Source organism: Dromiciops gliroides, chromosome 2 (genome assembly GCF_019393635.1).
Source record: "Dromiciops gliroides isolate mDroGli1 chromosome 2, mDroGli1.pri, whole genome shotgun sequence".
Classification (NCBI taxonomy): Eukaryota; Metazoa; Chordata; class Mammalia; order Microbiotheria; family Microbiotheriidae; genus Dromiciops; species Dromiciops gliroides.
Window position 1 is genome coordinate 201008720 of NC_057862.1, and position 13818 is coordinate 201022537.

The 13818-nt window shown below is 33.5% G+C and overlaps 1 protein-coding gene across 1 annotated transcript in view; it reads left to right on the forward strand.

Annotated features, from left to right (window-relative positions):
• HECTD1 (HECT domain E3 ubiquitin protein ligase 1) overlaps positions 1 to 13818 on the forward strand; it is a 107124-nt gene that overhangs the window by 44067 nt on the left and 49239 nt on the right. Inside the window, exons 9-13 of the mRNA XM_043988410.1 lie at positions 2631 to 2745; positions 3271 to 3445; positions 5535 to 5673; positions 5873 to 6043; positions 6510 to 6732. Coding sequence (XP_043844345.1) covers positions 2631 to 2745; positions 3271 to 3445; positions 5535 to 5673; positions 5873 to 6043; positions 6510 to 6732 — 823 coding nt within the window. The remainder of the gene's footprint in view (positions 1 to 2630; positions 2746 to 3270; positions 3446 to 5534; positions 5674 to 5872; positions 6044 to 6509; positions 6733 to 13818) is intronic.

A 13818-nucleotide genomic window follows, 5' to 3' on the forward strand; every position in this document is an offset into this window, starting at 1 on the left:
TGTATCTCTAGGACCTAGCACAGTGTCTATGGCATAATAATAAGTTCTTACTAATGATTTCTAGTTGACTGATAGTTAAAAGAAATATAGCCTAAGATTCAACAGTCTGGATTCTGGTCATTAATTCTGTCACTAGTAGGTAATGTTAGATAAGTTATCCCTTAATCCTCAGTTACCACTTCTTAGTTTTTAAAATGAAAAAATTGTTCCTTTTCGCACTTAAAAATCCTTGATTCTAATTTGATTAAAATACAAGATGAAATAGTCCATTCTTGAAAGTGTATAAATGTCTAAAGAAGAAAAGAGAAAACTTAGTAAGGAATAGAATAGTCTTTAAAGCTTCCAGAGAGGACTGGAATGGAACACTGTAGCATGGGTAGAATTTAGATGGGCAAAAGGGTAAGAAGATGATATTTTAAAGAGAACAACTTGAGAGCAAAGGTAGGAAAATGGTAATAAGCTTTACATGAGACTAGACTAATTGGTGTCTATGGTTAGTATTAGAGAATTGTGAGGAATCAGCAGGGGTGTGGAATTATCAAAGTTGTGCTTTAGGAAGCTTAACTTGGTACCAGTGCAGGATAGTTTAATGAAGCAATTTTTATACTTTTTGGTTTCAGGACCTCTTTTGACTCTGATCCTAAAGAACTTTTGTTTATGTGGGTCATATCTACTTATATTCTTCATATTGGAAATTAATATTAAAATATTAAAAAATATCTATCACTTCATTTAAAACAACAAAATCATTACATGTTAGCATAATTATTTTTATGAAAAATAACTTTTCAAAAGCAAAATTAAATGAGAAGAGTGAGGTTTTTGCAAATTTCTTTAGACTTAATAGAAGACTGCTGGATTCTTATATCTACTTCTGCATTGTTTGTGGTAATATGTTATTTTGGTTGGAGTATATAAAGAACACTTGGCCTTACACAGCTATGAGGTTGGAAAAGGGATCAGTATTTTAATAAGTATATAGTATTTTAGTAGTATTATTAAACTAATTTTGACCTTGAAGACTCCCTGAATGGGTATCAGGGAGTACCAGGGACCTAAGAATTACATTTTGAGAATAACTGGATTAAAAGAAGATGAATTGTGGAGGGAGAGAGAATAGTTAGGAACCTGTTAGATTAATCCAGGCACAAGTAATTAAGACCTCTAATAGGGTAGTGAGATTGACAATGTAAATGAACAGATATGAAAGACATTGTTAAGGAGGTTCTGACATGTCTTATTCCTGTTCTTCATGTAAGGAATAATAGAATTAAAGTTTTAGTCCCAAGTAATTTGGAAAATGGTGGCATAATTGCTAGAGACAAAGAACTTGGATGTTGGATGTTTTAGATACATAGTCATTTGAATATGGAACATTGGTTTTTTGTAGGAGATAAGCTATCCCAAGTAGAAAAATATAATATGAAATCTGGTACTGAAATTTAAATCTTAGGACTTTTGATGCTGATAAGCTCAGGGACTAGAGTTTTGGTCACATAACTTTTCAATTCCTTTTATTTTTTCATTCTTTTCATGCTGCTTGACTGATTCCTGGTGTCCCATCGAGTCATTATCTTCCAACTGTCCAATTTTAATTTTTAAGGCATTGTTTTCTTCAGTGAGATTATGCACCTTTTTTCCCTTTTGACCAAATGAATTTTTTAAGGAATTGTTTTCTTCAGTCAATCTTTGTGCTTCCTTTTCCAAGCTGCCGATTCTTTTTTCATAATTTTCTTGTGTTGCTTTCATTTCTCTCCCCATTTCTCTCAATTGATTTTTTAAATCCTTTTTGAGCTCTTCCAAGAAGGCTTTTTGTTCTTGAGACCAATTCCTCTTCCCTCTTGAAGCATTACATGTAGGCAATTTGAGAGTATTGTTCTCATCTGAGTTTGTGTTTGCCTCTTCCCTGTCGAAGCAGAAGCTCTCCATGGTGAGAGCTCTTTTTTGTTTCTTACTCATACTGCAGCTTATTATTATTATTTTTTTTAAAGTTGAGGTCTGCTCTAGGGGCACCAGGGTCCCTATTTCAAGCTTCTTATGCTGGGGTATAGGGGCTGTGTCACTGGCTTTCTACATGGAGCCCTCTATAGTTTGTGGATTTCTCACCACCCTGGGCTTGCTGGCTGGATACTGGGATCGGTAGGCCTGGTTGCGCCTGTCCTGTGGTTGGCACTCCACCTGGCAACCTGCCTTCTCGGCTGGTGCAGGTGGGTTTCGCCACTGTCCTGCCGTGCCAACAGTTTGTTGAGCTAGGATCCAGGGGCCTTAGTTGCTTGGCTATGGCCCGCAGCTTCCTGCTGACTTGCCCTGACCCTCTCCACGCTATGCTGTGGTGCGCTGAGCCTCCCTTTTGCCTGAGTGAGACTGACCTTTCCAGAAGCCTTCTAAATTATCTCTGATTGGAAGACTGTGTCTCTCTGTCTCTTTGCAGGTTCTGTAGTTTCAGAAGATGTCCATAGACTTGATTTAATGTTCTTTTTGAGGGAACAGAAGGAGAGCTCAAGCGACTTGCTGGTTTCTCTCTGCCATCTTGGCTCTGCCCCCCAATTCCTTTTCGTTAAATTCTGTAAATTCCTAGGAATAGAGAACTAAAAATTAATATTAGTCATTAAATTTTTTTTTCATTCTAGACCTTATTAAGGCATGGTGCAAACCCTGATTTAAGGGATGAAGATGGGAAAACTCCTTTAGATAAAGCTCGAGAACGAGGTCATAGTGAAGTAGTAGCTATTCTTCAGTCTCCAGGTGAGTAATAACATTTCTTCAATTCTCTAATGTTTCTTAAACTTTCCAGCCAATTTGGCTATTTGGTTTTTGCAGGTGTATTATAATTTGAAGTAGTTATCTCATCTTAGGTAACTAATAGTGTTGCATATTTTTTTCAGGTTGGGGCATTATGACTAGAGTCACTCATTGGGTTGGGGAGGTAAATCAATTTAAGTAATTTTGAAGTATTAAATAGCTGCTTAGTTGACAACTTTGTCTTTTCATCACATTGTTCTAGTATGCACATATCACTTCAGTTTGTTATTTTATAATTATTTTCTTCCAAAGCTGATTTGTTATTGGAATAAATAGCTTTTTAAATATTGTATATTAATAAAATTAATAGTCTAATATGTAAAAACAACTGAATCAGGGTTTCAGAGATGATGTAGACTTTTTAAGTGCATGATAATAAAAACTTAAATTTGGTAAAATGCTTAGGTTTTATTTGTTATAAAAAATTCCAGAAATGTATTTTATTGACCAATGCCTACTGGTTTAAAGGTGACTGGATGTGTCCGGTCAATAAAGGAGATGATAAAAAGAAGAAAGATGCAAATAAAGATGAAGAAGAATGTAATGAACCCAAAGGAGATCCAGAAATGGCACCAATATACTTGAAAAGATTATTGCCAGTCTTTGCACAAACATTTCAGCAAACTATGTTACCTTCGATCAGGTAAATGATTCACATGTTCATCATCATTTTCTCACATTAATTTCAAATTTGGTTTATAGCTCTGTTCTTGTGGCTTTTTAGGGAAACCAAATAAAGCTATTATAACTTTAGAACAAACATTATAAGATAGAAGAAAACTTAAAGTTTGTTTTGTAGGTACTTTATTACATTCCATTATTTATAAAGCAGCTTGATTGTTTTATCTTTTTAAAAAAAATGTTATTTCTTTTATGCTGTTCATTATTTGCCCCAGGTTTCTAGACTCATTTCTCACAATCTTTTATATACAGTTCCATTGTTTTCTGTTGAAATTAACCCAAAATAGTAGGGTTTTCTGTTCAAGTTAGTACATACATTTATAGCTTACTTTGTAGCATTTCAACCTGTGAAGGTTTGGGGAGGAAAACGCAAATTCCATACTAGCTGTTAAATTGTTGTTCAACACTGTTTAATGATATTCTTGGGCATAATTATCCAGTAAATTTTTCCTTCCATTTGCCACTTGAAAAGTTGAATTGTTCTGTAATTGCTTACTGAGTGCTTATATACGTTATATTGCTGTTGGTTTTTTAAAAAATGAAAAGGAGCATTTTTGTGCATTTATAACATAAATAAAACATTTTCTATTAGCTTATATTCTCCACAAAATACTTAAAAATTTTTGATACTGTTTTCATTTTTTAAAAAATACTATCACTTGCTGCATCTCTCCTCCACTCCCTCTTTGGTAAAACAAAAACCAAAACATGTATAGTCAAGCAGAACAGATCAACACATTTGTCATGTCTGAAAATGCCTTATTCTACACCTCTCTCTAGTTCACAACCAATGTGCTGTATGAGTTGTGAGGCGGGCTTCAACATCCTTTGCAGTCAGTATTGATGATCAAAGTTCTGAAATATTTAATTCTTGTTTTCCTTTATGTCATTGTGGTTATTGTATAAATTGACTTTCAAGGATTATTTTGTACTACATTAGTTCATACAAATCTTCCAAAGTTTTTCTGCTTTCAAATTTGTAATTTTATAGTGCATGTAGTAATATTCCATTGCATTCATGATCCATAGTTGTTGTATTTTAGCAATTCCCCAAGTTGAGGGGTATCAACTTTATTTCTAGTTCTTTGCCTCTAAAAAAAAATCCTGTTATAAATAATTTTGTTTCTAATAAGGAATCTTTCCCTTCCTATCTTTGACCTCATTTGGAATGGAGATGTGTATTTAGTAGTGCGTGGATTTTTCAGTGTAATTCCAAATCTACTTCTTGAACAATTAGACCAATTCAAAGCTCTACCCACAATGTATTAATGTACCTTTTCCCATACAACCTCTCCAGTATGTATCAGTAATTTTCATCTTTTGAAATCTTTGCTATACTGATGGATTTAACGGGAAATGCAGAGTTTTAATTTTCATTTCTCTTATTAAAGATTTGGAGTATTCTTTAATGTTATTTTATAGCTTTCATATCTTATTTTTATAAATTGCTTTTAGATATCCTTTTATGACATCTTTTAAGTTTGTCCCACAATATATAAAATACCATGCCTTCTCCCAGCCCACAGACAAATGTTAAAATAAAAGGTTTTTATCAGGAGAAAATTTCAAGTACATTCAAATTAATGTCTCTGTTTTTATATTAGATTTAAATATAATTGAAAATGAATATTCTTGATAACATTTTATGCTTGGCTTAAATACCTTTTTTACGTTAACAAAATCTTTTGTAGTAATATTTCTTATTAAAGTCCAGTATCTAATGACACTTTAAATCTTTGATAGTTTAACAGTAGTACTTTGGGAACATTTCAGAAAGCTTTAAAAATAGTCGTAGTAACCTAAAATATTACTACATGAAAGAACCCAAGAACATATATAGCTAATCTTAAATTTGTACCCAAGAACTAAAGATACTTTTTAGTTGCTTATGATTATCATCTTTTGTACTGTGACATCATAGTACTCTTTACATTTATTATATACAGATAGGAATTTAGGAAATTTTACTATTTGTTACTATGTAGTTATTTTTATGTGATTCTTTTTTTTTCATTTTAGTTTTATGGGAATAATTTGTTTTTATTTTAAAGGAAAGCAAGTCTTGCTCTCATTAGAAAAATGATTCATTTTTGTTCTGAAGCACTCCTTAAAGAAGTTTGTGATTCTGATGCTGGTCACAATTTGCCTACAGTACTAGTGGAGATTACTGCCACTGTTCTTGATCAAGAGGTAAATTATTTAATAAAGTTTTTTTTGCTTTTTATATGTATATCTTTACTTACCCACACATATCATAGCAATCATGTAATTTTAAAGTAAATTAAATTCTGGTTTAAACTGTGTCATTCTTTATGTGTCATATAACTAAATTTAGTTAATCAAAACTAGTGTACTTGTTTTAATCACTTTCTCCCTAATTTTTTTGTAGGATGATGATGATGGCCATTTGTTAGCTTTGCAGATCATAAGGGATTTGGTAGATAAAGGAGGTGATCTGTTTTTGGATCAGCTTGCCAGGCTTGGAGTAATTAGTAAAGTGTCAACCTTGGCAGGACCTTCTTCTGATGATGAAAATGAAGAGGAATCAAAACCTGAGAAAGTAAGTGGTCTTAGAATCAAAATTTTAAAAGATGTTTTCTGGAGAATGAACATATTTGTTCCTGTTTAATAATAATGCTTTTAAAAAGTGACCATAAAGCTTGTTACATGAGAGAGGTTAAGTAACATGCATTAGGTCTCACAGCTATTTAATGGAGAAAATGGGACTGGAACCATTTCTTCTGACACCTTATCTGATGTTTATTTTGACTATGCCATGCCACCTTTTCTGTCATTGGTCTTATATACTCATAATTTAATTGTTTTTAGTCTGACCTAAATACTTATTTATGGGAAATTAATTCCCAATATATGAATGCATGTGTTTACCTATATATTTGAATGTTATTTACAGGTTCTTTTATGTCCTAAATTCATCATTTGTTGGTCAGATTTTATAAATGTTTTCTAAATTATTGTAGTTCAGATTGTTTTCCTTGTTTCATTTACCTTTATTACTTGTATAGGAAGATGAACCACAGGAAGATGCTAAAGAATTGCAGCAGGGTAAACCATACCATTGGAGAGACTGGTCAATTATTAGAGGAAGGGATTGCTTATATATCTGGAGTGATGCAGCAGCTTTGGAATTATCTAATGGCAGCAATGGGTGGTTCAGATTTATCTTGGATGGGAAACTTGCTACAATGTATTCCAGTGGCAGTCCTGAAGGTGGATCTGATAGTTCAGGTAACAAATTCTTTTCATCCTAAGGTCTGTTTTCTCTAGATTTGTTATTATTAATGGTAGTTTATGTAAAGAAATTATTTTGTAAAAAAAATGCACAGTTTTGTCATGGGTGTACTAATCATAAAAGTTCCATATTCGTAAGAAGAGCTGGTATTTTCTCTGTCTTTTTTTTTTAAATAATGTTTTATTTTTTCCCAATTACATGTAAAAACAATTTAACATTTATTTAAAAATTTTGAGTTCCAAATTTTTTTCCTCTACCTCAGCTCCACCTTCATTGAAATGGTAAGCTGTTTTACATAGTACAATATATGTACAGTCATGCAAAACATATTTCCATGTTAGTTGTGTTGTAAAAGAAGACACTGACCAAAAAAAAAGAAAAGAAAAGAAAGTGAAAATTAGTATCCTTTGATCTGCATTCAGAATCCATCAGTTCTTTCTCTGAATGTAGATAGCATTTTTTTATCTCAAGTCCTTTGGAATTACCATGGATCATTATATTGCTGAGAATAGCTAAGTCATTCATAGTTGATCATCATACAGTATTGCTTTTACAGTGTATAATGCTCTCCTGATTCTGCTCACTTCACTTTGCTGTCAGTTTATCTAAGTCTTTTCATGTTTTTCCTGAAGTCAGTCTGCTTATCACATCTTATGGCACAGTAGTAGTCTATCACAGTCATATTCTAGCACTTGTTCAGCCATTCGTTTCCCAGTTGATGGGCTTCTAATTTCCAATTATTCACCACCACCAAAAGTGCTGCTATAAATATTTTTGTATAAATTGATCTTTTTCCTCGTTAAAAAAAAAAATCTCTTTGGGATACATACCTAATAGTGATATTGCTGGGTCAAAGGGCATGCAGTTTTATAGCTCTTTGGGCCTTCCTGGGTCTCTTTCTTTTTCCTTTTTTTTTACAGGGCAATGAGGGTTAAGTGACTTGTCCAAGGTCACACAGCTAGTGTCAAGTGACTGAGGCCGAATTTGAACTCAGGTCCTCCTGAATCCAGGTCCAGTGCTTTATCTACTTTATCTACTGTGCCACCTAGCTGCCCCCCCCACCCCTTGGGCATTTCTTCAGGGTTTCAGTGGTAGACAGGAATAATCAAAATACTCAATAGAAGACAAAGAGTAGGAATTAAGGTAACATTTAATAGAAATCAAGAGCTTTTTGTGTTTGTGTAAAGTTATGACAGTCCACCTGTAAACCTGAGTCACATCAGCAACCAAAAACCACAGTGTTGGGATGCTGGGGGAGAGAACAGTGGGTAAATGGAAAATTTACAAAGCAAGGTGGCAGATGAATAGGGAAACCCTTATATCTGGAGCAGCTCATGAATCTGGATGTTAGGCCTTAATGTCCTGACTCTCTTGAGATAACACTTTGCAGTACATCTTTCTGATGGTTAAAACTGCTTATCTGTTCCTCTTATGGTCCTTACAGCTTTCCTTTTGGGCTTTTCTACTCCTCTTTTCTGCTATTCTTGGGCTGATCAAATAATGACAAACTCTTTATTACACATCCACTCTTGGTAGAATGCTGAGAATGTGTTATGTTCTCCATCACATTCACATATCATATAACCTGTTAAAATAGTTTCCAATTGACAGACTCCCTTTTAGTTTCTAGTTTTTTGCTACCATAAAAAGAGCTGCTATTTTGGTACATAAGACTCTTTTTTCCTTTTTCTTTGATCTCTTAACAGCATTGCTGGACCAAAGGGTATGCATAGCTTAATAACCTTTTGGGCATAATTCCAAAATGCTTTCCAGGATGGCTAGAACAGCACAGTTCTACCAACAGTACATTAATGTACTTGTTTTCTTGTAGCCCCTCCAGCATTTTACATTTTACATTTTTGTCAGTTTTGCTCATCTGTTCTGTGGTAGGTGGTACCATGGTGTTGTTTTAATTTACATTTTTCTATCAGTGAATTTTAGAACATTTTTTTAATATGGCTGTTTGCTTGAATTTCTTCCTTTGAAAACTGCCTATTCATATCCTTTGGCTATCAATTGTAGAATGGCTCTTATTCTTATAAATTTGAATCAATTTCATATATATATATGTGTATGTGTACATATATATCTTTGTATAGATATATATACATATATTTATTTTAGTAATGAGATCACTATCACAGAAGTTTGCTGAAAGTATTTTTCCAATTTGCCTGCTTTTCTGATTTTACCTGAATTGTTTTTGTTTTTATGAATAAAAAATAACTTTCTAATTTTTTTTGTAATCACAATTGTCTCTTTTATATCCTGTGATCCTCTGTATCTCTTTCTTGGTCATAAATGCCCCTCTTCATAGATCTAACAGATAATTTCTTTCTTGCTCCTATTTTTTTATGGGTTTTTTTTTAAATGTCACACGTTGTCTAAATCATTTACCTATTTGGACATATGTGACATGAGCTGTTTGTCTTTACATAGTTTATGCCAGACTTTTTTGCAGTTTTCCCATTAGTTCTTATTGAGTAATAAATACATTCTTACCCAATAGCTGAGATCTTTAGGCTTATCCAATACCAGATTTCTCTGCTTTTTTTGTTTCGTTATGTTGGATACTATTCTGTTCCACTGATCAGCCTCTCTATTTCTTACCTAGTACCAAATTGTTTTAATAATTACTGGCTTCTTTATAGCTTGAATATAGTTTGATATCTGGTACTGCCAAGTCCCTTTCTTTCCCATATTATTTCATTGATTCCCTTAATATTTTGATGTTTTTTTCTTCAAGGTGTATTTTGATATATATATTTTTTAAGTTCTATAAAGTAATCCTTTGGTAGTTTGGTATGGTGCTGAATAAGCAAATTAATTTAGTAGTGTTGTCATTTTTAGTGTGTCTTGACCTACATATATATATATATATATATATATATATATATATATATATATATATATGTGTGGTAATGAGAGTTAAATGACTTGCCCAGGGTCACACAGCTAGTAAGTATCAAGTGTCTGAGGTTGGATTTGAACTGATTTCCTCCTGAATCTAGGGCTGGTGCTTTATCCACTGTGCCACCTACCTGTCCCCGCAATTAATATTTCTCCAATTATATCTGTGCTTGTGTAAAGAGTACTTTGTAATTGTGTGCACATGATTCTTGGGTATTTCTTTTCAAGGGATACTCCCAAGTATTTTATATGTATGTAGTGATTTTTCTCTTCCTGCTAGATTTTGTTGGTATATTTAAAGAAATGCTAATGATTTGTGTGGGTTTATTTTATATCTTGTCACTTTGCTAAAGTTATTAATTCTTTGAATTGGTTTTTATTCAACTCTGGAGTACTCTGTATAAATCATCTTGCCTTTTGCAAAAAGTGATACTCTTGTTTTCTCTCCATGTAGGCTTATTCCCTCAATTTTTTTCTTGTTTTTCGTTTGTTTGTTTTTTGCTATAGCTAGCTTTTTTTTCATTTATTTAGAATTTTATTTTTCCCTAATTACATGTAAAAAACACTTTTAATGTCCATTTTTAAAACTATGTGCTCTAAATTCTCTTCCTTCCCTCTTTGCCCTAGAAGGCAAGCTATTCAGTATAAATTATACATGCGTAGTCATGTAAAACATTTCTATATTAGGTTGTAAAATAAAACAGATTTTAAAAAACCTCAGGAAAAATAAACTAAAAAATATTATGCTTCAGTCTGTATTCAGACACTATCAGTTCTTTCTCTGGAATTGGATTGCATTTTTCATTATAAGTCCTTCGGAGTTATCTTGGATCATTGTATTGCTGAGACTATATAGCTACCATTTCTAATATGATTTAGTAATGGTAATAATGCCCTTGCTTCGCCCAGCATCTTATTGGAAAGGCCTCTCTCTAGTTTATCCCTGTTATAGATAGGGGTTTGTTTTCAGAGAAATACAGCTTATTATATCGAGTACAGATGCAACTATCCTATGTTTTCTAATGTGTTTTTTTAAAAATAGGAATGTATTTGGTAAAGATCTTGTTATTCATCTTTTGGTATAAATCACAGATTTTATTCTTCTTGTTACTAATGTTGTCAGTAATGTTTATAGTTTTCCTAATAATGAACTGGTCCAGCATTCCTGTATAAATCCATGTTAATTATACTGTATAACTGTAGTGTCCTTTCTAATATTTTATTAATAAGATTTTTACATCAATATTCACATGTGATATTGGTCTATAGTATTCTTTCTCTCTTTTGACTCTCGGTTTAGTTATCAAGACCACATTTATGTCATAGAAAGAATTTGGCAGGACACTTTGTTTTACTATTTTTGGGGACAGTTTATTAATCGAATTTATTATTCTTTAAATGTTTGATACGATTCTATAAATCCATCTATGATTGGTGGGGGTTTTTTTTCAAGGAGACTTCGTTTATGATTTGTTCAATTTCTTTTTCTAAGATAGGATTATTTTAGTGCTGTATTGCCTGTTCTGTTAATCTGGACCATTTATATATCTGTAATAAATATTTACTTGTTTCAACTAGATTGTCAGTTTTATTGTCGTATAATTGAGGAAGATAGTTTCTTTCTTTCTTTTTTTTTTTTTAGTGAGGCAATTGGGGTTAAGTGACTTGCCCAGGGTCACACAGCTAGTAAGTGTTAAGTGAGGCCAGATTTGAACTCAGGTAATCCTGACTCCAGGGCCGGTGCTCTATCCACTGCGCCACCTAGCTGCCCTGAGGAAGATAGTTTCTAATAATTTATTTAATTTCTTCCGTATGGGTTGTAAATTCATCCTTTTTGAAACTGGTAATTTGGTTTTTTTGCAGGGCAATGGGGTTTTAAGTGACTTGCCCAGGGTCACACAGCTAGTAAGTGTCTGAGGCTGGGTTTGAACTCAGGTCCTCCTGAATCCAAGGCTAGTGCCTTATCCATTGCGCCACCTAGCTGCCCCCTGGTTTTCTTTTTTAAAAGATCAAGTTAGCTAATGATTTTGCTGTGTTATTGGTTTTGTCAAAAACTAGCTCCCAGCTTTATTAATTTAATGTTTTTTTCTTTCAATTTTGTAAATATCTCCTTTGATTTTAAGGATTACTATTTTGATGTTTAATTGTGAGGGGAAGGGAGTGGTCACTTTTGCTTCTTGTTTTTTAGTCACATACCCATTTCTTGATCCATTATTTTCTCTCTTTAAAATTAATGGGGAAAAAAAAGGTGGGGCAGCTAGGTGGCACAGTGGATAAAGCACTGGCCCTGGATTCAGGAGTACCCAAGTTCAAATCCTGCCTCAGACAGTTGACACTTACTAGCTGTGTCACCCTGGGCAAGTCACTTAACCCCCATTGCCACGCAAAAAAAAAAAAATTTGATGAAACTATTTGGAGAGAGAAAATTTCCCCTAAATATTGCTTTGTATCCCCCAAATTTAGGTATATTCCCTCATTGTTGTCATTATCTTTAATGAAATTGTTTCTATGACTTTTTCTTTGGCATACCTGTACTTTAAGATTAAAGTTATTTGTCTCGTTATTTTATCTTTGCTTCAGAAGCCCTTTTTGAATAAAATTTTTATTGCATTGTCCATAAAAGACGTGTTCAATATTTCTGCTTTTTTATATTGTTTTTTGATGTTTTTATGCCCTAATATGTGGTCATTTTTTGTGAGGGTGCCACATACAACTGAGAAATAGGTGTGTTTTCTATTCCCATTTATTATTCTCCAGAGGTCTATATTCTAAGTTTTCTAAAGTTCTATTTAGGTCTTTTGTTTCTTTTTTTTTAATTTTGATAAAATTTGACTAAGTATGAGGGGAATGAATTGAGGTCCCCAGTGATAGTATTTTTGCTGTCTATTTTTCTCTGTAACTCACTTAACTTTTTCTTTAATAATTCAGAGGTTATACAGTTCCTTTAAAAATTTCCTTTTAGGACTCAGGATGGAAAATGCTCTCCACATACTGAAAAAAGAACTGTGGAATCTGGATGCATATTGAACCATACTGTTTCTACTTTTTTTCCTTTTTTTGAGGTTTTCCCCTTTTGTTCTGATTCTTTTGCAACATGACTAATACAGAAATATGTTTAATGTGATTGTACATATATAACCTATATCAGATTCCTTGCTGTCTTAGGGAGGGATGAGGAAAGGGAGGGTGGGAGAAAAATTTGGAACTAGAAATCTTATAAAAACAAATGCTGAAAACTTTTAAAAAAAATTTCCTTTCAGGAATTCAGGTGTTATTCCATATGCATTTGGTATATAAATTCATTGTCTATGGTACTTTTAAGCAAAATATAGTTTCCCTGTTTATCTCTTTTAATTAGGCCTATTTTTGCCTTTTCTTTTTCTGAGATCATGGTTGCTAATCTTTCCTGTTTTATATCAGCTAAAGCATAATATATTCTCCTCCAGCCTTTATTTTAACTCTATGTGTCTTTTTCAGTATGTTGCATGTAAACAGCATATTGTTAGATTCTGGTTTCTTATTCTTTTGCTGTTGACTTCCCTCTTATGGGTATGTTCATCACATTTGTATTCATGGTAATGATGGCTAACTCTCTTTCTCTCCAGCCTATTTTCTCTTCTCTTCTATTTATCCTTCTCTCTCTGTGTCTTTGTGTCTGTCTGTCTGTCTGTCTCTCCTGGCCTCCCCCTCCCCCCCCCCCCCAGCTTCCTCTCCATCTCCTCAAAAATCCATTTTGCTTCTGATCACTGCCTCCCTTAATCTGTCCTTTATCTTATTACCCATTCTTTTCTGCCCCTGACCACATGTACCCTCCTACTTCCCCCCTGGATTTGTGGCCTGGAAATGGATAGTGAGCAGAAATGTGCTGGTATTTAACAACTAGCTCTAAAAAAGAAATGTGCTCATGACATGCTTAAGTTTAATTATTCTCCCTCATTCTGACAGTAAATAAAATAATAAATCAAGCTGCGATTTTAGCATTTGCCTATTTCTGAGGTAAATTCTTACACTTAAAATTATGAGCTGACACCCCTGGTAGTATAGGACAGAGCGGCCAGTTGGTACCCATTCTACCATGCTGGCCTCTTCTGCTTCCTGCTCTGGTTCACAGCCTCAGTCTGTTTTCAGTCTTTGTATGACCTACTCCTGGCCAGACCTGGCCCCGCTGCAGA